The sequence below is a fragment of the Ciconia boyciana genome, chromosome 5 (genome assembly GCF_034638445.1).
Source record: "Ciconia boyciana chromosome 5, ASM3463844v1, whole genome shotgun sequence".
Classification (NCBI taxonomy): Eukaryota; Metazoa; Chordata; class Aves; order Ciconiiformes; family Ciconiidae; genus Ciconia; species Ciconia boyciana.
Window position 1 is genome coordinate 43326405 of NC_132938.1, and position 19957 is coordinate 43346361.

At 40.2% G+C, this 19957-nt stretch overlaps 1 protein-coding gene across 5 annotated transcripts in view; it reads right to left on the reverse strand.

Moving 5' to 3' along the window:
• The window catches only part of CLCN3 (chloride voltage-gated channel 3), an 89227-nt gene that overhangs the window by 32690 nt on the left and 36580 nt on the right, over positions 1 to 19957 (reverse strand). Inside the window, exon 1 of one of the 5 annotated variants that reach the window (XM_072862537.1) lies at positions 9505 to 9746. The exons of 3 other annotated variants lie outside the window; for them this stretch is intronic. In XM_072862537.1, coding sequence (XP_072718638.1) covers positions 9505 to 9586 — 82 coding nt within the window. In that variant the 5' untranslated portion in view covers positions 9587 to 9746. Of the gene's footprint in view, positions 1 to 9504; positions 9747 to 19957 lie in introns of those variants that run through there. One more of the 5 variants, XM_072862539.1, reaches the window with a different exon arrangement.

Consider the following 19957-nt stretch of genomic DNA (forward strand, 5'->3'; position numbering starts at 1 on the left):
TGAGCATATTATCAGCTTACTCCATTTTATGAAATGAGACATATCTCTCAGGACATAATTACACAACAAGGCTGAGCTGATCTAACAGACTGCTGCCACTCAAACAGGAGACCTTGCTCCCCCTCTTTCTCCCTCCCATTCTTGGTCATGCACTCCCACTCTCACCCTTGGATCAACTCTGTCACCCTTGGATCCGACTGCACAGTAAACCAAGCAAACATGCTAATCCAACTGAGCAGACAAAACTAACAAAAAGAAAATTCTGCTATTATACAGAACTGGACTCAAGCTTCTGTGCTGTCAGACAAGAAACAGAGCCAGTGCAAGAGCAAGAACTGAGAGAAGAGGTGGGGAACAACAAGCAAGTTCACCCCCTTCCACAGCAACAAACTATCAGGCTAGTTATACTGAAATATATAAATGCACCCTTGAGGTCTTGTTAGATTTTAATTATGTCTTTCTGCTGGAAACAATTCAAAACTTCTATATAAATATTAATATCCAGACACTATACAGTAATATCCATTTCACAGAGCTCAAAACTCCCAAAGGTGGCTACGTTTAAAAATATTTCAGAGTTGTGAACACAACAACAGATAAACAATGTCAATATTAGAGTCAATGGCAGAGCAATAATAGGATCCAATTTCTCAAACATATTTCTCTACAAGCTACGTAATTGATAACTCTTACAGCAAGAATACACTAGTTTGCTGCTCCTCACACATCCCTTTTTCTAGACAGTGCACAACTACACAGTATTCCCCTCGGCAGCTGTCCTTCTGGCTGACAGCAGTGCAATGAGTTTCACTTGTGCTACTCCGAGCAGTGTGAAAGGAGGGGAAAAAAGAAAAAATGCACCTGTGTGAATGAAAATGAAACTAATCAGTTTACACCAAAGGCTGGAATAAGCTTTCCCTGACATGATCATCCAAACCTGCTGAGTGCTAAAATCAGCAGGGGCTGTAGCTTTCCGGAGGCCAGATACTAATCCAAGGCTTTGCTTCACCCTTGTGTCCTTGGGTATTAGGTTGGCAAGGGGAATGGAGGCAGGGAAGCACCCTGAATGCAACGCACACCATAGGGATCATTTACACTTGCAACAATAAAGATTTGTATACACAAGATATGTGTTAGTGCCTGAGCTTCTTTCTGTCTCCATATTCAGACCACAAAACATGAGGCTTTCAAATAAAAACAACACAGGAAACAATCATCAGTTTATTTAAATTTGCCTGTGACCACTCAAGAAGAGTCATTAAGCATTATTGTCTTTTGCTGGCTAGAAGTAATTTTTAAATTTCAGAATCAGAAGCACAGCATGCTATGCCAGAGTGCTATCATTCGCTACTGTTGAAGATCAATGATTTTGAAGTCTTGTAATCAAGTAATACATTCCCCTTGGTGTGTGTGCTGGTTGTGGCTGGGATAGACTTAATTTTCTTCACAGCAGCTAGTATGGGGCTATGTTTTGGATTTGTGCTGAAAACAGGGTTGATAATACAGGGATGGTTTAGTTATTGCTGAGCAGTGCTTACACAGAGTCAAGGCCTTCTCTGCTTCTCATCCCACCCCAACAGGCTGGGGGTGCACAAGAAGTTGGGAGAGGACACGGCTGGGACAGCTGACCCCAACTGACCAAAGGGCTATTCCACACCATATGCCATCATGCTCAGTATATAAAGCTGGGGAAGAAGAAGGAAGGGGGGACATTTGGAGTGATGGTGTTTGTCTTCCCAAGTAACCTTTACATGTGATAGAGCCCTGCTTTCCTGGAGATGGCTGAACACCTGCCTGCCCATGGGAAGCAGTGAATGAATTCCTTGCTTTGCTTTGCTTGCATGTACGGCTTTTGCTTTCCCTATTAAACTGCCTTTATCTCAACACACGAGTCTTCTCCCTTTTACTCTTCTGCTTCTATCCCCCATCCCACCGGGGGGAATTGAGCGAGCGGCTGGGTGGGGCCTGGTTGCTGGCTGGGCTTAAGCTGAGAGAGTCCTTTTTGGTGCCCAACGTGGGGCTTGAAGGGTTCCAGATAATGACACGTTTGACTGGAATGTGCTACATCAAATTTATAGCTGTTATTGCTGTTTAGCTATTAATCAGCAGGCTCCTGTGCTTGTCATGGAGCTTGCTTGCCTTACTGTATATTAGAGTGTAGTGGTTGTTAGTGTCTGCTTTTTGCTTTCATTGCTTGCTGTACTGCTGATCATTTTACTCTGCTGTCCCTGAAAACATTTTGATAACAGCAGTGGCCATGCGCCTGGGCTGGCAGATGGCCAGGGCACTGCTGCTGTTTCTGTGCTGCTGTACTGGACAGGCTGGAACTCCAGTGTGAACTCGAGTCAAAGCGACTGTGACCTGTGGATGAGTCCACACGGAAGAAGGACACCCCAAAGCCTCTGTGGCCGTGGATAAGCCCATGCCAGAGCAGGTACATGTCAAAGTGTCTGTGGCCATGGTTATGTCTGTGCCACAGCAGGTATACCTCTGAAAGGATTGTGGATCAAGGATAAGTCCACGCTGGAGAAGGTACACCTCAAAGCATCTGTGGCTGTCAATAAGTCCATGCTGCAGCAGGTACACCTTGAAGCATCAGTGGCTGTGCATGAGGTCATGCTGGAGCATCTCAAAGTGTGTGGCCATGGATAAGCCCACCACAGAGCAGGTACTCCCCGTGAGGGACTGCAACCATGGGTAAGACCATGTTGGAGCAGGTTTACTTCTGAAGGGACTGCAGCTGTGGGTAAGGCCATGCTGGAGCAGGTATATCTCTGAAGGCATCATGGCCCATGGGGAAGGCCACGCTGGAACAGGTGCATCTCAAAGCAACTGTAGCTGTGGATAAGTCTATGCCACAGCAGGTATACCCCTGGGGAGACTGGCTTATAGATAAGGCTCCACTTGGAGCAGGTACAGCCCTAAGGGATTGCAGTCTGTGGCTAAGTCTAAGCCGGAGCAGCGGCAAGGGGAGGAGTTCATTGCAATGTTAAACCCGATGGTCTGGTCCAAAGGGACCAGGGGTGGAGATTGTAATGGATATACCTTTAAATTGTCATAAGCCAGGGTTTGAGTTGCACGTTATAGGAATTACTAAGGCAGGAACCACCTGAACCAATGGAGGAGAAGCCTTACAAGAAGCAGTGCAAGTACAGCAGTGACCCGACCTGAGCTGGCTGAGGTGCCCAATAACTCCAAGCAACACACCACCTCTCCTGTCCTGAGTGACCACCATAACAGATGGAGCCAAAGTCATGGACTAAATGAACTCAATGGACATTTTGTGGGCATTTGTGGACATTTTACAGACATTTCACAGGGGCGGTCCATAGACTAAGGGAAGGGTGGTGGTGGGTAATGAGGATGTATTAGATAGTGTGGGACATGAGCATGGCACAAATGGTACGGACTAAGGGGTGGAGAATGTGCTGGTTTTGGCTGGGATACAGTTAATTTTGTTCCTAGCAGCTATGTTTTGGATTTGTGCTGAAAACAGTGTTGATAATACAGGGATGTTTTCATTACTGATGAACAGTGCTTACACAGAGTCAAGGCTTTTTCTGCTTCTCACCCCACTCCACCAGTGAGGAGGCTGGGGGGGCACAAGAAGTTGGGAGGGGACACAGCCGGGACAGCTGACCCCAACTGACCAAAGGGCTATTCCATACCATATGACATCATGCTCAGCATAGAAACCTGAGCATGCTCGGCATAGAACAAGGAAGGGAGTGACATTCAGAGTGATGGCACTTTGTCTTCCCAAGTAACCATTACGGGTGATGGAGCCCTGCTTTCCTGGAGATGGCTGAAAACCTGCCTGCCGCTAGGAACTAGCAAATGACTCGTTTTGCTTTGCTTTGCTTGCATGTGTGGCTTTTGCTTTACTTATTGAACTGTCTTTATCTCAACCCATGAGTTTTCTCTCTTTTACCCTTCTGATTCTCTCCCCCATCCCAGTGGGGGAGGTGTGGGGGGGGTGTGGGTGAGCAAGCGGCTGTGTGGTGCTTAGCTGCCAGCTGGGGTTAAACCACGACAGTGTGCAACTATGAATTTTCAGCCTGTCTTTTCAGTTGGCTCTTCTAAACTGCATCAAAGGCTTAAAAGCAGAAATTCGTTTCTGCGTTACAATCAAAATGCATACAAAAATGACAAAAGTATATATACACTAACTGAAAAAGTCTGCTGAAAAAAATCTGATAGGTGGGAAACATGAAGACTCAGAACAAGATTTGAAGAACAGGGAAAAGAAATAAAATGCTTTACCAAAGTACTGAGATAATCCCCTCCTCTCCATTTCTTTGGGGGAAAAAAAAACCAACAAACCAAACTGGGTTTAAAAATAACCTTTAAAAAAGCAGGAGTTAAATGAAAGCTGAATAGTAGCACCTCAGAGCTAAACCAAGACTTTTGAAGACTTGCATCCAATGCAAATGCATAGGAATCTGCGAAGAAGGCAAAGAGGAGGTCAAGTATTGCTCAATGTGTATAGCATAAATAAAAAAAAGAATGTCAATAGCTTTGGTTTTTTACTTTAGGTGGAAGAAACACTTCTGTTTCTATGAATCAGCAGAAAAAATGTCTTTTTTATTACAGACTTCTTTTCTTGTAGTCTTAAAGGGAGAATGGACTATATTTATTTAGTTATATCTATAACGAATAGGGACTTCAGATACGCAAGTGAAGAGTTATAAGGATCCCCACACTACTAAATTTACAACTTCAATAGAAGAGGAACAGTGCAGGAAGGAGATGAGAAAAATAAAAGGATTAAAGACATATGAAGTTAGATAAAGCAAACATTACAAAAGGGAAGTAATCTATCATCTAACAATGGCCAAGGCAATAAGAGTCAGACAACAGAAATTTAGATAATTAGATTTCCAAGCACTGCTGCTGCATGTACGTAAGAGCTACTTACTTATGCGTTGTTTTAAAGGGCAAAGACAGGATGCAACAAAAATAATAATTTTGCTAATATGATTATCCCAATCAGGCCATGTTCAGGCCCAAGGAGGGCATAATCTTGGTTTGTTCATTAGCTTTCTAATGTCTCAAATAATAGTACATCTCAAAATATTGTCCAAAATTGAGAAATACATGCCTAAGAGAACCTTATCAGTTATACAGCACATGCAGACAGATAACCTGTAACTACCCACAAAGAACTCTAGTTATATCTCATGGTACTTTCTGTCAATCACTGAAGTCAAATATGCTAAACTCACAATTGAAAATCCTTATCCCCTTTTTATACTAGGAACCTTAAAACAAAGTGCAGCAGAAATTTAGTGCCATAACCATGTTGAGTTTCTCTAAGTAATGCTTCTTCTCAAAGCACTCAATGTTAGACAGCTATAACCATCTTGATCACATTTTCTGTCATGAGCCTGTAATTAGTCTAAAAATTAATTTTATTACTCACCCTCTGCTACCAATAAAATTTCAGGGTTGAACTCTAGCTCTGAGCATGTGTACACAACTTTCACACCCATTTACTTCAAAGGTCACACTGAGAATTTCAGTCTCTAATGGCTTTTGATTTATCTACTAATTCTTAAACATAAGAGGCCCATAAGCAGAAACGCAGCCTAAAATGCAAAAGTATAACTTTTACCACTTAGAGGATCTGAACTGGCTCAGTATGCCTCTGACTCAAACTCTTCCCAGCGTATTATTAAATATCCTCTGCCCCATAGCTTATGATAACAGGTGAAGCTGGGGGGGGGGGGGAAGGTCTCCCCAGGAGGGAGACCTGTTGCTGTTAATAGTATAGTCTAAGCAATAGGAGTTGCACCTACATGCAGTGGTTAATTGGTACACAATAAATGAAATTGTGAGTTATTTTTTCTCTCAAAATTAGGTTTACTAAAACTAAGTCATCAGTAAATTTGGTTTGCTCTTTATATACATAATTTTCACATCTCCTGTCTACTGACTCAATCACAGATTATTAGTGGTACAGCATTTCATTAATTTTGCTTGAGAACTTCCAAAATCTAAAATCTAAGAGGTACTTATGTATATGTAACAAATAAAAGAGAGTTAACAACCCTCATGCTTGCTGAAGCTCAAGTTTTGCTACTGGTAGCCTGGCCAGTATACATGTACTGCTATTGCTCAGATTTCAGATTTTTAAAGAATGGTAAAATGAATGCTTATTTAGAAAAAAAAAGGGGGGAGAGGAATCATAGAGTGTGAGCATGTCTGTGAATGGCTGGAAGACAAGCAAGATACTGATAATTTGGAACTTTCAAAAGGGTCCAGCTAGCAAAAATAATGCAAAAATAAATCCAAGGACAAAGAACTGAGAAACACAAATAATTCATTTACACCACATGTATTTCAGCATATGGTTTATTATATAAAAAATTCTTACGAAAAAGTGTACATGTCAGTTACTTATGATATATGCAAGCCTAAATCAGGACTTTAAAACGCTTTCTGAGGATAGAAGTAGTACTTTTAACTCTTTTAGTTACCAGAGAAGAGAGTAGAAGTGAATTGTGTTCCTGCAGTTTTATTTCAGTATACCAGGGAGGATAAGGAGGTCTGGAATGATGCATTTAGTACCACATAAAGAGAAGTCTCAGGACAGATCAAGTTAAAGGAACTCCTGATAAGAAGTATTCAATAACATCTGTATTTTTTTTCCGAAGAGATAATGGTGAGTAATCAACATTAAAAGATAAACACAATTAATAAATACATATTTTTAAATCTGTCCATTTGATGTTTCACAGCTTATTTGCACTGAAAAAACACCTTCTTAATGCAAACCAACGGGTCAGGCTTTTAATAATAAAGTATTATAATACTTTGTATTTCATCTCACTGAACATTAGTAAAGGCCTTTAATTAACCCTCAAAGACCCCTAATGATTTACACAGTCATTTCATCCTTGCTGAGGTACAGCCACTTTGAGTGAGCCACTGCAGTCAATTAGTGCAACAAATGCTTGATGTTACAAAGCAGTTTTGCATGACGTGAACATTACTCTGCAGGACACAAGAGCTGTCAGTATGTGAATAAGGAAAAAAATTCCACAGGCTTTAACAGTTAAGCTTGTTTTCTCAAAATATCTTTATCCATTTTCTTTCAGATTTTCAATGCTCTGAAATCTACATATGAGGAAAAAAAGTCTTGGTAGTATCCTTTTCTGGACTCACAGATAATAAAGAAATGTCAAGAATTTACTTCAAATTTCTGGGTTTGTCTGTTAGCATTTTAAGCCTTACTTTGATAGCTAGATGACAATAACAGATTACTGTGGTATTGTAAATCAGCAGGGAATACCCACAAATTTTGATGAAATCTATGGAACAAACTGGTCTGGAGACTCAATTTTCTTACGAGTCATATGCACTTGACAAATTAAGATTTGCAAGAGATTATGGCAACACTGTTGGGGTTTTGTTGTTGTTTGGGGTTTTTCTTTAATCTAAACTCACTATTGCAAACCGAAGAAGCACCAGTAACACTGGTTTTGAAATACAGTATTAGAACGTAGGAAGTACAAGCCCTAACAGAATTAAATGAAACTGCAAAAAGTGACAAGTCACAACTGGGAATTCTCTTGCTGGCTCCTAGTGGTGTCACCACAGTGGGAACACCTAGTCGAAACCCTCAACTGTTTTCATTACAGTATTTGTAAACTGTATATTTAATTGCAATACTCCAATGTGCCAGATACCATTTTGCACTGCAAATATCTAGGTTCTGTATTGTAAAATCAACCAAAATCTGGTAATTTCCAGGAATATACAGCTGATCACATTTCAATGTCTAACTATAATCTGAAGAGTTTGAAAGTGTAGCAATAGGCCTGTTTTGCAGTTTTCATCTTTAAAACTATCTACAAATCTACGCTCACAAAGTGGCTGAGGTTGGAAGGGACCTGTGGAGGTCATCTGGTCCAACCCCCCTGCTCAAGCACGGCCACCTACAGCTGGTCACCCAGGACCATGTCCAGACAGCTTTTGAATATCTCCAAGGAAGGAGATTTCACAACCTCTCTGGGCAACCTGTTCAGTGCTCAGTCACCCTCACAGTAAGAAACTGTTTCCTGATGTTCAGAGGGAACCTCCTGTGTTTCAGTCTGTGCCGATTGCCTCTGGTCCTTTCACTGGGCACCACTGAAAAGAGCCTGGCTCAGTCTTTTTTGCACCTTCCCTTCAGGTAGTTATATACATTGATAAAATCTCCAATTCACACCTTGCAAATGTTCTAAGAAAATACTATCCTTGACTTCTCAGAAGTGATTCTAAAATCTGACTTAGAGAACTATCCAGCACCTGCTATATAATAATGATCTGCGCAGAGAAAAATTTGCTTGTCTTAAAATACTCTAAGCCATATTAGAACTTGTTGATATTCTTAACATATGCTGAAAAACGTTCTAAGAATCATAAAAAGACAACAAATAACCTTTTATGTAAACTACTAAAACGCAGATAAAAATGCTAGAGGAACATAAAGTGCGACCTTATTTATTTATAGAAATAAGAGTTTACAAGGAAAGGTGAAACAATAAATTAACATGGAGAGAAGAAAAAATTCATCTTATGTAAATCATCTTTATTCTCATCTTACCTCTTCCCTAATGCCATCACCAGCAGCCATAAATGTTGATAACTTTCTAATTTTAGATTAGCCAATTTAAACAAAACTAAAGGGAGAATTTACCACATTTACTGTTTTTAAACACCAAAGTGTAACCATCAAATCCAACCAAGAAAAAAAGGACTTTATATCCTCAGAATGTGAAGGCATAACTTTAACTTACTCCTACTATATCTTCTCTCAGTACAAAATCAAATCTTTATAGAACATGTTCTGCTTTAAATTCGCAGTAAGAAACAAAAGGCAAGCTCAAAAGAGGATTTTTTTCCTGAACGTTGGTAAGTTTTCTTTTTAAATCTCCTTTCTTGCAAGCAACAATGTAAAGAACCTACCACAAAGCTCCAGTTTCTTAAGAGCTCATCAATATTAGCTTAACTGACGTATTACAATTGTATAGCTTTCACTTCACATATCAAAGACGTCACCAGAGTCAAGTCTAAAAGCACGTACAGAAACTTCAAAGCTAGACAAACACTGTTCCCATTCAAGTTAGTGAAAGGCATGAAAATAGCCCACTGAATAAACTCTTGCCCATTTGGTCACGGTCACTCACGACCACAATTTTGGTTTTTTTGTGCACGAGATGGTTTTATTGATTTGAGAGAGAGAGAGAGAGAGAGAGAGAAGGGAAAGACTGCCACATATCGAAGATGGAGTCACAAGCCGCTGAGATGTGAACCTGGACTAATCTGCCCACAGAGAAAACAATCACTGACAGCGCAGGAACCAGCCAGAACTGAATTCTCCTCCCATAAAACGCATCAGGCTGGCAAAACAAAGCAATGCAATAATTAACAAGCCTTTACACCTCTGCTTCAAATCTGAACAGCACTCTCACACATCCAGATATGCAAACAAGTAACTCAAACGTAAATGCGGCGTACCTCGTTTATGCAACTCCCTGAGCGGAATGCCGTCTCCTCCCCCCCCATCGTAGGGCAGATACGGATCAGAAGAGACATCCATGGATGTGACGAACCCGAGGCCCGTCTGCCGGCTCGGAAGGGCCGCGGCACGTCTTACACAAGGGCGGCCGCGGGGGACGCTGCCATGTTTGACCAGGACCCGGCCTGCGCGCCGCCGCTGCTGCCGCCGCCGCCTTGGCGCAGGAGCCGGGCTCTGCCCCGCCGCTGATGTCAGCGCGGGGCGGCCGCAGCCGCTGCCAGTGGCTGCGCGGGCGGCGGGCGCGGCCCCGCGGGACGGCCCCGGGCGCGGCCCCGCTACCTGCGGCCCGCGCCTCCCGCTGCGCGGCGGGCGGGACGCTGCCGCCGGGCGCGACGGCGCTCCTCGTTGCGGGCTGTTTCATCTGCGCAGGAAAGCGCAGGCACGTATGTAATTGCTGACGGGAAGAAGAGGGAAACAGCCCGTTCGCGGCTTACGGGAGGGGTACCCCCGGCCGGGTGCACAGGGGTTCAGCCCTCTCCGCCAACACCGCCCCCGCCCCGTCCCACGGCTTCAGTGTCAAAGGGAAGCGCCACGGTGACTGACACAGGAACGACGGAAGAAGTTCACTTGCGCACGTGAAGCTGCCAAAACTGCCCGCCTCTTCAACAAGTGAACGGTGGGCTTCCCGGCGCAGTTACAAAGGCAAAGCTGCATTTCCGTGCGTGGCATCGAAGACAAGAAAGGTATTCGAACTTACTTCGTTCGCCCTTCGGGAGCCACACCAGCAGAGACTTTTTAAACAGCTACCATGACGTTTTCTTTGGAAGGGACGTAAAAGATCAAAATCCATGTATTAGCACTGGTGGGGGCGAGGCCTGTCTCCCACTAATTTTATTTACTCTTTTCAAACATCAAAATGATTACCACCAAGGAAGAACAACGTGACCTGCTTGAAAGCCCAGGGCTCTGCTCCACGGGGTGAGCTTAGCCCGCTTTCACCTCCACTCCCCATTCATGCTGTAGAGCTTTCAGTTCTACAGAAATCAATGTCAGATTTGAACATACATAACCAAAAACATTAAAGCAAGAATTTAATTACATATCTAACTAAAATGGTCTGGTGTCTCCAATTTTTTTATGATTATTATTCTGGTATTACAACACATAATATCCATATTCATATTAAAAAGCTCGGGGACACACACACACACAAATGTAATAAAGACAAGTCCATACTTAAGCTTGCATTACTCTACACATGACAAAATGCTCGGAGTCCCTTAAAAGTCACAGACTCAGAATAGGCAACAACCCACATGAATGCCAACCAAGGTGTTCATGTGATACATCATCAAACGGTGACTGTTACAGCTCTGGCAAAACCCAAGCACTTCAAATAATCAGTATCTAAAGGCAGGAAATTGTAAACGGACTACACAATTTAAACGGATGTTATTATATATTGTATCCATATATTAATTTATGTTTACTGTATGATCTTGTACTGGTCCTATCTTGCAATTGCAGATAAGAAAACTATTTTACATGAGATTTCCATAGTTAGTTCAGTTGTAATGAAATACTTATGTAAGATGTGCATATTGTTTTTCCTTTTTTTCCCCTCCAACAGGTAATACAAAAGTATTGTTCCCTGATGTATTACTCTCAGTCGTTTTAAGTGTTCTGCTTCAGTACAACGTGTCATACATTAACTACACTATCACTTAAGTTGCAGAGGTTCATTTTTGTCAAACTACATAAAAGGGGAAAAAAAATGCTCTCAGGAGCTGAAAATGGATATGCGAGTCATTAGACATACTGTCTCAGTATAACGCTTGACTGTATCTTGTACATATGTGTGTGTATACGCATACACACACAATTTACGTAACTGAACAGTCCCAGTGAAATTACTAAGACTATTCACTCTTAGCAAAGTTGAGAATACTGCATGTCTACAGCACCAAGGCCCAGCTTCAGTTTCACTCACACAGGACAGAAAGAAAGGAATTAATTTTATTATGTATGCCTTTTCACCTCTGTAAGTATGACTGACAACTATTTTAGTTTTCAAATGCATTAGTTTCTTAAATAATTTTCCAAGTATGTTCTTAAGGAAGTTATTTCTTTTATAAGCCAATGCCAATGTTACAAGCTGTGCACTGTAAATTATCTTTCTGAGCACAGAGCAGGACATAAAGAAATATTGGATTTACTTCACAGACCTGTCAATATATCACATCTTAAAAATATGGCTCCAATACAAATGTTGAGAAAATGCTGGTATCTCTATAGATGGAAAAACAAGTGAGCATGAAGGCAGAAAAAAAACCATATGAGCATATAGCAAAATATATTTTAAAACCTTAAAGACTATCTTATCTCTAAGACAAACAGAACCCTTGAACAACAGATACTCAGTTCTAAAATACTGATGGTCTTCTACTGAGTTAGAGACATCTCCATTTGCTGTCATCTATACAAAGAAATGCTTTCTGAAGAGTGGCCTACAATCACCTTTTCAACAAGAGCAACTGAATCTTTAAGATCTTGAATATCCAAAAGTGGTGCGACTTTCAGAGCCATTATGCATTCTCACCATTTATTTTCACCTGTGTAAAAACAAACCTAAGCACCTCTGAACTTTAAGTTATCCACATTACTTGATTTAAGAAGTACAACAGAAATCTCCGAGCATTCTCAACTCCTTACCTCAACAGCACCTGGAAAGAGTCTGTAATCTTATTGTAAGGCTCTAAATAAAAAGTCATTCACAGCAGGAAGAAATACAACAACAATTTTTGTAACCTGAAGAAAGAATTATTACAGAATGAACTGTTAGTGCATTTATTACGTCAATTATAGAAGACAACACTATAAATTCAACTCTACATTTGAAAGAATATGAAATAAAGGATATAAAGGACTTGTATTAACACAGTCTGGAAGATCACTGCTAGTTTAAGAGTTTAATGTGGTTACCGAAGGCCTGGAATGTCTTAGAACGGGTCATAAAAATTGGTCACAGCAAAGAAATGGCTAACTTGTTGGTCTAAACTTGTTCACTGGACTAAGGCACGTGCAAAATTTCTACACAAGTCTAAAATTCAGTCCGAGTTTGAAAAGATAAAGGATGTAACTAGTTGGAGGGCATATCTGATAAACTCTAGATACGAGGGAAAATAATGACAAGAAGTCTGCAGGGTAAAACAGATACAACTTCATATTTGCTACATAAAATTTCAAGAGTCTACCTAATATTAAATTGTAATAGCTCTTCCAAGGTCACTGCTTATAGACTGGCTGCCAAACACAGTCCTTTCTTTGTCTAGTCTAAAAAAGCAGAACAGTCATTTTCCCTTCTCAGTTACCAGAAGCTTGTGTTCTCATTGTTCATAACCCTAGCACTGTGTGCATTCCCTTTCCTATAATACAATTAAAAGCATGGGGGTTTTTTAAGCAAGAGAGAGAGGGAAACATACTATGCATTCTAACCTGACCTAGTTAAGCCACTCGTTTTTTTAAAATATTGTGCTGGTTTTGGCTGGGATAGAGTTAATTTTCTTCACAGTAGCTAGTATGGGGCTATGTTTTGGATCTGTGCTGGAAACAGTGTTGATAACACAGGGATGTTTTAGTTCCTGCTGAGCAGTGCTCACACAGAGTCAAGGCCTTTTCTGCTTCTCACCCCACCCCACCAGCAAGGACGCTGGGGGTGCACAAGAAGCTGGGAAGGGACACGGCTGGGACAGCTGACCCCAACTGACCAAAGGGCTATTCCACACCATATGACGTCATGCTCAGCATATAAAGCTGGGGGAAGAAGAAGGAAGGGGGGGATATTTGGACTGATGACATTTTGTCTTCCCAAGTAACCGTTACGCGTGATGGAGCCCTGCTTTCCTGGAGATGGCTGAACACCTGCCTGCCCATGGGAAGGAGTGAATGAATTATTTGTTTTGCTTTGCTTGCGTGCACAGCTTTTGCTTTCCCTATTAAACTGTCTTTATCTCAACCCACAAGTTTTCTCACTTTTGCTCTTCTGATTCTCTCCCCCATCCCACCGGGGGGGAGTGAGCGAGCGGCTGGGTGGGGCTTGGTTGCCGGCTGGGGTTAAGCCACAACAAATATCTAAAAGTCTATACAATTTCACCTTTCCAAATTACTCTTTTCCTACCTGGTGTGAAATAGTGTCTGACTTAAACTATCTGATACTTTCATATTCAAAAGAGTATGACAGTTATTTCTGTTGTGAAGTTCAGCAAATTCCAAAATTGTCGTTAGTGAAATGGTGTCTCTAGTTAACTAGGTATTTTGGGTATTATGGAGTACATAACATTATGAACACTTCTTGTAAAGCCTAAACTTAGTTTCACAATAGCCTTATTTTCAATGACTGAGAACCCCTTAAACTGGCCAATTTAGTACATAGAACAGCTCATATGTAAACAGCAGGTTTGTACAGCAGCTTGCTTTCAAGGAGATTTCATCACAGTAATTATAGATTAAGGCCTCAATCCCAGAAATTCTCCATGCCCAAATAACTTCACACATCTGAGTGCTCCCATTGTTCTCAACAGGCACATATTGTTGTTAACCATCACTTAGATGCATCTATCTTTGCAGAACAGGGCTTTAAGTCCATTGTTCTAGAAATATCACAATGTTTATGGGTGACACACCTTTACAGCATACTGAGAATGCAGAAAGATAACTTAAACCTCCCTCCACACCTTATCTTTTCTCTTTTAGGGAGAGAGCAGAGACACATTCAAGATAAAGTATCTGAAAATATAAGAACAAGACAGAGGTTAGACAAATTGGATACAGCCAGGGAAAGGTGTTTTGACGTGACAGAACAAGGCCAATGAAAAGAAGAGGAGTATCACAGAGGTATGACAGCCTGCTTTTATCCAAGGTTGGAGGGAGGACCTTAATCCTGAAGCACTATTTCATATTAAAAAGTAAGATAGGTTTAAGGAAGACAGCCAAGCACCTTGTTACATATAAACCAAACATATGCTCTCAATTCCCTCAATTACTTGGTTTATTGTGGTGACAGAGTATGTAATTTCATTGCACCAGGTAATGACAATTAAAATAATGTCTTTTATGAAATTCCAAATGTAAGATGGGGGATGCTGAATGATTTCATTAAAGTAACAAGAGATGCCAAAAATTTGTCTGATAATTACGAATATTAGTGTGACTGATGCAAAAGATTTTGGTGACTCTCAGCTGTCGTTTTCTTTCCTATTATTATTAAAAACTAAAGCTTCTCCTTCAGCAGAGCTAGAAGATAATGTTCTCCTGAAAAATGCTACATAATAGAGCACTCCTCAAAACAGCTACCATCTCCAACCATTCTGAAAAGAATTTAATTCACATGCACTCTCAGTTGAAGGTTGGGCATGAAAGCATCCATTTATGACAGGGTGCCCAAAGAATACACAAAATGTCTCAAAACCTACTGTGTCCCATTCCTCTTCCTTCCATTCCTTTTCTTTCCAGCTTTATTCTCCTGCCTTTTTTCCAATTTCTTCTTTCATTTACCTTTTTCTCAATCCATGTGGCCAAATTAAGCCTAGGTCTAATCCCTCTACCAGTGTGACTTCTCCTCATACTTAACCTGTCTCAGTTTACTGATCCTACTGATCCTGCAGCCCCTTCAGTCTGACTTTGTTCATTCTGCATAAAATCATACAACTTTCTCATGTGGGTCACACAGAGTCAGCAGCGGGAACACTAAAGACAATAAAAGAAGGACAAACACCCTTCTCCCAGTTCTGGTACCCAGACATGGTCTAGGGTGAAATAACTCAAAGATGCAATCACAGAAAAGGAAAAAAAAAAAAAAAAGATAGAAAAAAGTTCATTTATACTTAGGTTCAAATTAATACACAGTTTAAAAAATAATTAAAATCTTAAATTACGGAGTCCCAAACTTCATTCATTCATCAGCATTATACAGAACTCTGTGCTTGATCACAGTAGTGTTAGCAAAAGGCTCCCAGCTCTGTATCAAGCTATATACAGAGGACTCCATTAAGCTGTTTCCATTGCCACCTCATCAAAGGCCTCAATGAGGCAGACAGACAATGACAGGAAAAATTTTAGACCAAATATAATGTAAAAGCAGAATAAAACAAATTTATAACACATGCTGTTGAGTAGTTCAAGGCAGATGGGGCTTAAACAAAACAGGAGTCAAAAAAACCCCAGAGAAGTGTGCTTAGCAGTAATACACAATACGATTTTTTTCTATCTGCATTTTATTATGCAGAAAAAAAATAGCTTCTTAATCACAGTTTCCTTTTTCATAATAGTTTGTTTCCCACAAATTAATTACTTATTTTGGTCACAATCATTTCACCCAGCAGAGAACACTTTATTCTAAGATCTAGCCTAATAAGCGTGCTTCTTCACTGGCCAACCACAGGTTCTCGAATTATGCTTCTACAGTATAGTATAACTTCCAATGGTGCTTTTACTCACTGTCCAGACGTGGAAGATGGTAACTGAAGTCAAGCCCAACCAGCAAACAGAATGCAGCAAAACAGGCCATACAGCCGCAAGCATGTTGTGTAATCAATTCTGAGACTGACTTCCCCCCAGGGTAGCTGAACCTTCACTGCGAATCAGTGAAATACAAGTAAATGCTCCCCACTGCCATGCAAAACTTCAGGGTAGGAGAAGAAAGAAATAGACAGAAAAAAGGGGAAATAATGAAATCATGACGCAACATTAACGTCTAAGACCAAAAATAAACTGAAAAAACCCCCAAGTGTTTGGTCCCTAAAGACCGTTTTGACATCTTGGCCCAAAACACTGAAGGCATGACTACTCCCTTCAGTTTTCTTTTCACTTCTTTCTGGGGTTGTCCATCACACTCTTCTTGATCTATAACCTAACAATGCTGGAAGAAAATCCTTGACATCAACAGACTACATATAGCTATCAACTGTGACAGGTGGGGTTTTCTTCTTTGTTTTCTTCCTTTTTTTTTTTTTTTTTTAATTGGTCAGCTTTACACTGACATCAAAAATATCTACTTTTACTGTACTAATCAGGCAAGGAGGACTTGGAAAGAAAAGCAGGCTATTTTCTGCAAACAAGTTGCTTTCTCTGATTCTCTAAGAGCCTCTTAACTACTTTCTATCTTTTTTCTGTTCTTTTTCTTTACAGGGTAGGCGTTTACTAAGAAAGTAAGTTCTGCTGCATTTTCACCTTTGCATGTGTGTCCTTTCCTCACATTCCAATCTGCTAAAGCTGTAGTTATAACTCATCAGCAACAAGATTTGGCATCCTTAGTAGGAAGCAATCCTGGCTTACTGAGCAGCTTTCCTAAAGTTTACTTCTCCGTTTCTAGGACTAGCCAAAATTCTGCTACCGAGATCATTCTGTTTTTCCCTCTTACCTAAATACATATAAGGAAATAGGTTTTATCTGCTAGATTGCCCTTATTCTGTTTTAGGGTTCATTTTTGGACACTATTTCCAACTTCCTGTTCAAAGTATGTGCAGGCGATAAAATTCCAGCACTAACATGTATTCCTCCCTAGATATGCCATATATATTAAGCTTACTTTCTACCTTCAAGAATATTACATCTTCTCCATACATACATAAGCTGTGTGAACATAGTGCCAACAGCAATTTTTTATGTTGTTAATACATACTACTATACTATGCCATGCATATTTGAATTCCATGAAACTATGGCCTTAATACTTAGTAGTGGTCAGAGTAAGACTTGCTACTCTATTTCCATGACATGCTCATCTTCCAAATGCTGTGCGAAGTTCTGATCCCTCCCTTATGTTACAAATACTAGAAAAGGTTCAGAAAGGGGCAGTAAAAACGATCCAAAGCATGGGATAGCTGCAATGTCCAGCTGAGTAAACCAGAAGTCCTTAACCTGGAAAAGAGGTAACTGAGGAGGGAAAGAAATAAATAACAATGGAAATCAAATTTTAACCATCTGTTCTAATAAAAGAGCTCTTAAGATAGTTACTGTTGTAGAGGATCAAGACCACTACAAACAACAAGGGCAAGGACAACAAGAAATTTTTGTTAATGAGTATACATTGTATAGAGGTATAGCAAAACATAAGCTATAAACAGTCTGATACCTCACACTGGTGATTAATAAATATACCTGCTCACTGATTTGCTGTAATTAAATTACTGCTCTGGTGCAGTTCTTTTTGGTGGGAAACTTAGGATTTTAATCCATGATTCTTTCCTCTCTCCTCTTAGAAGTGGGAGAGGGATTACCACCTTTCACAGTGACAGCACCATGCTATCCTTGTTTGTTTCTACATGTGTGTGGCCAATGCATTATAGGCCTTATCAGAGTATGTGTATTTGGCAAGACAATCAAGTCATTCTAGTTTCAGGTCACCCTGTCCTAGTTTCATATCAAACCTTCTTGTATCAACAGCAGTTTCATTTCAATAAGCTAATAATACCCCCTAAAACCCCTATGTATCAGTAGAAAGATTTTTCACAGCTGCAACTATCAACAACAACAACAACAAAAAGAGCTTAAGCATTTATGCTGTACAAGGGTGAGTGACAAGGAAGTCTACGTGTCAGTCCATGCTAATGCATAGGCCGGTGTTAGCCTAGGCAAGACTCTGGCAGTTACAGCTGGTCTCAGCAGTATTTATACCTGGATTTAGGTTCAAAATAAAGAAAATAAAGTGGTTCTTCACATAAAATGTAGCTAAGCTGTTAAGAGCTTGCCAAAGGATGGTATGGGTGCTAAAGAATTGCTTCAAGAAAAAGTCAGTGGAAGAAAAATGCACTGATAAGGACTAAAATTCTAAAAACCACCACTCAGTTGAAAGAGGTCCTCAGCCATACAAAACTGCTGTACAAGTACTCAGATGAACTATCACTTACCCTGTTCTTACTGTTCCTTAAGCACTGACTTTTGACCCCTGTCAGAGACAGGATGCTGAGCTAGGTGGATTTGTGGTTTGACCCAGTACAGCTGTTCTTGTGTTTCAGAGAGATCACTATATCCTCTTCCAGAGTAACATTTCTGTTTAATCCGTGCAGATGAAAAGCTTTCACTTTAAAATGTATTTATTAGCTGGTAAGCAAGAATATTCTCAAAGGTAGAAAGCAGGAGTGCAGCCTGACATCAATTTGGTTAAAATCATATCTGCCTCCTTTGGCTGACTTGAGAGAACAAATCAAAGGTAAAATGAATAAATGAAATATTATTAAAGCTGCAGTGAAAATTGGTTATTCAGTACCTAAAGCCTTTATGGTCATATTAATTATTTTATTATACACTTCAGACTCTTCTTTCTGCATACCTACATATATGCCATCACATTTCCTCTGCTTTCATTCCTTTATCTTACATTATTCATACAGCATGCCTGGGAGAAGGACATACTTATGATAACACTACACCAGGCTGTCAAGTCAGTAATAACTGCTTCAACAGCATCTGTTAATAAAGCCAGTGTGCTTTAAGCACCTCAGCAGAGCCGCAGAAGGAAACCAACAAGATTATATAATATCAGAAAGATGGAAAGAATGAATTCTAGTATTATGATTCATCTTCTTCCAGAGTATCAGGCTGGAAATGCATATGCTTGTGTGTTTTGGAAGATGAAACCTAATTTTGTAAATACAACTTTGGCAGGAAAGACCGGTGAGACCATTCAAGGACTGTTGGTAGGGTTAAGTCCTAAAACCAACACAATTCTCATATCCTGTAAACAAGTCTTCAAATAACTGACCATGGCATTTGTGAGAAATTGAAATGGTCAGTATTTGTTTTTAAACGTTTAAAAGAACAAGACATTAATTGGTTACTAAAACTCTACATACACACTGCCATAATTTCCATCCCTTGGAAAGTCTAAGGCCACACCAATCCAATTACAATCTAAAGGCCCAGACTAACACTGTAACAGGCTGTTCAACTAAAACAGTATCAAGTGAGTTTTCATTTTGGACAATAATTATGTTAAAAAAAATACATAGATCAGAGTTCAGGAAAATCATTTTCACGATAAACAGGTAAGATGCAAAAGACATTTCAAACACCTGCAACCCACTCATTCAATTATGACATCCAATAACTAAGATAAAACATTTTTTTCCCTTAACCTAAGAATCTTCCAGTCAATTTTGTTTGTTTTCTGCCAGGAACGTTGAAATCCTTGAAGGAAGAACTTTGTTAATTAGCTCAGTTATCCATGTAAACATAATGTATAACAACTTGTGTTCCAGATAGATGGACAAAATTAACTTCCTGCATTACTAATAAAAGTAAAAGAAAACATGGTTCTGTATTGTCAGATATCCTGTGTTCAACTGCATTAGTAGTACGGAGCACAGGCAAAATATCTGCAGCTCTAACTACAATCCAAGAGAAAAAAGGTAAGTGATAACCAGTTACTGAGAATTTAACTATTCAAAAGAAACT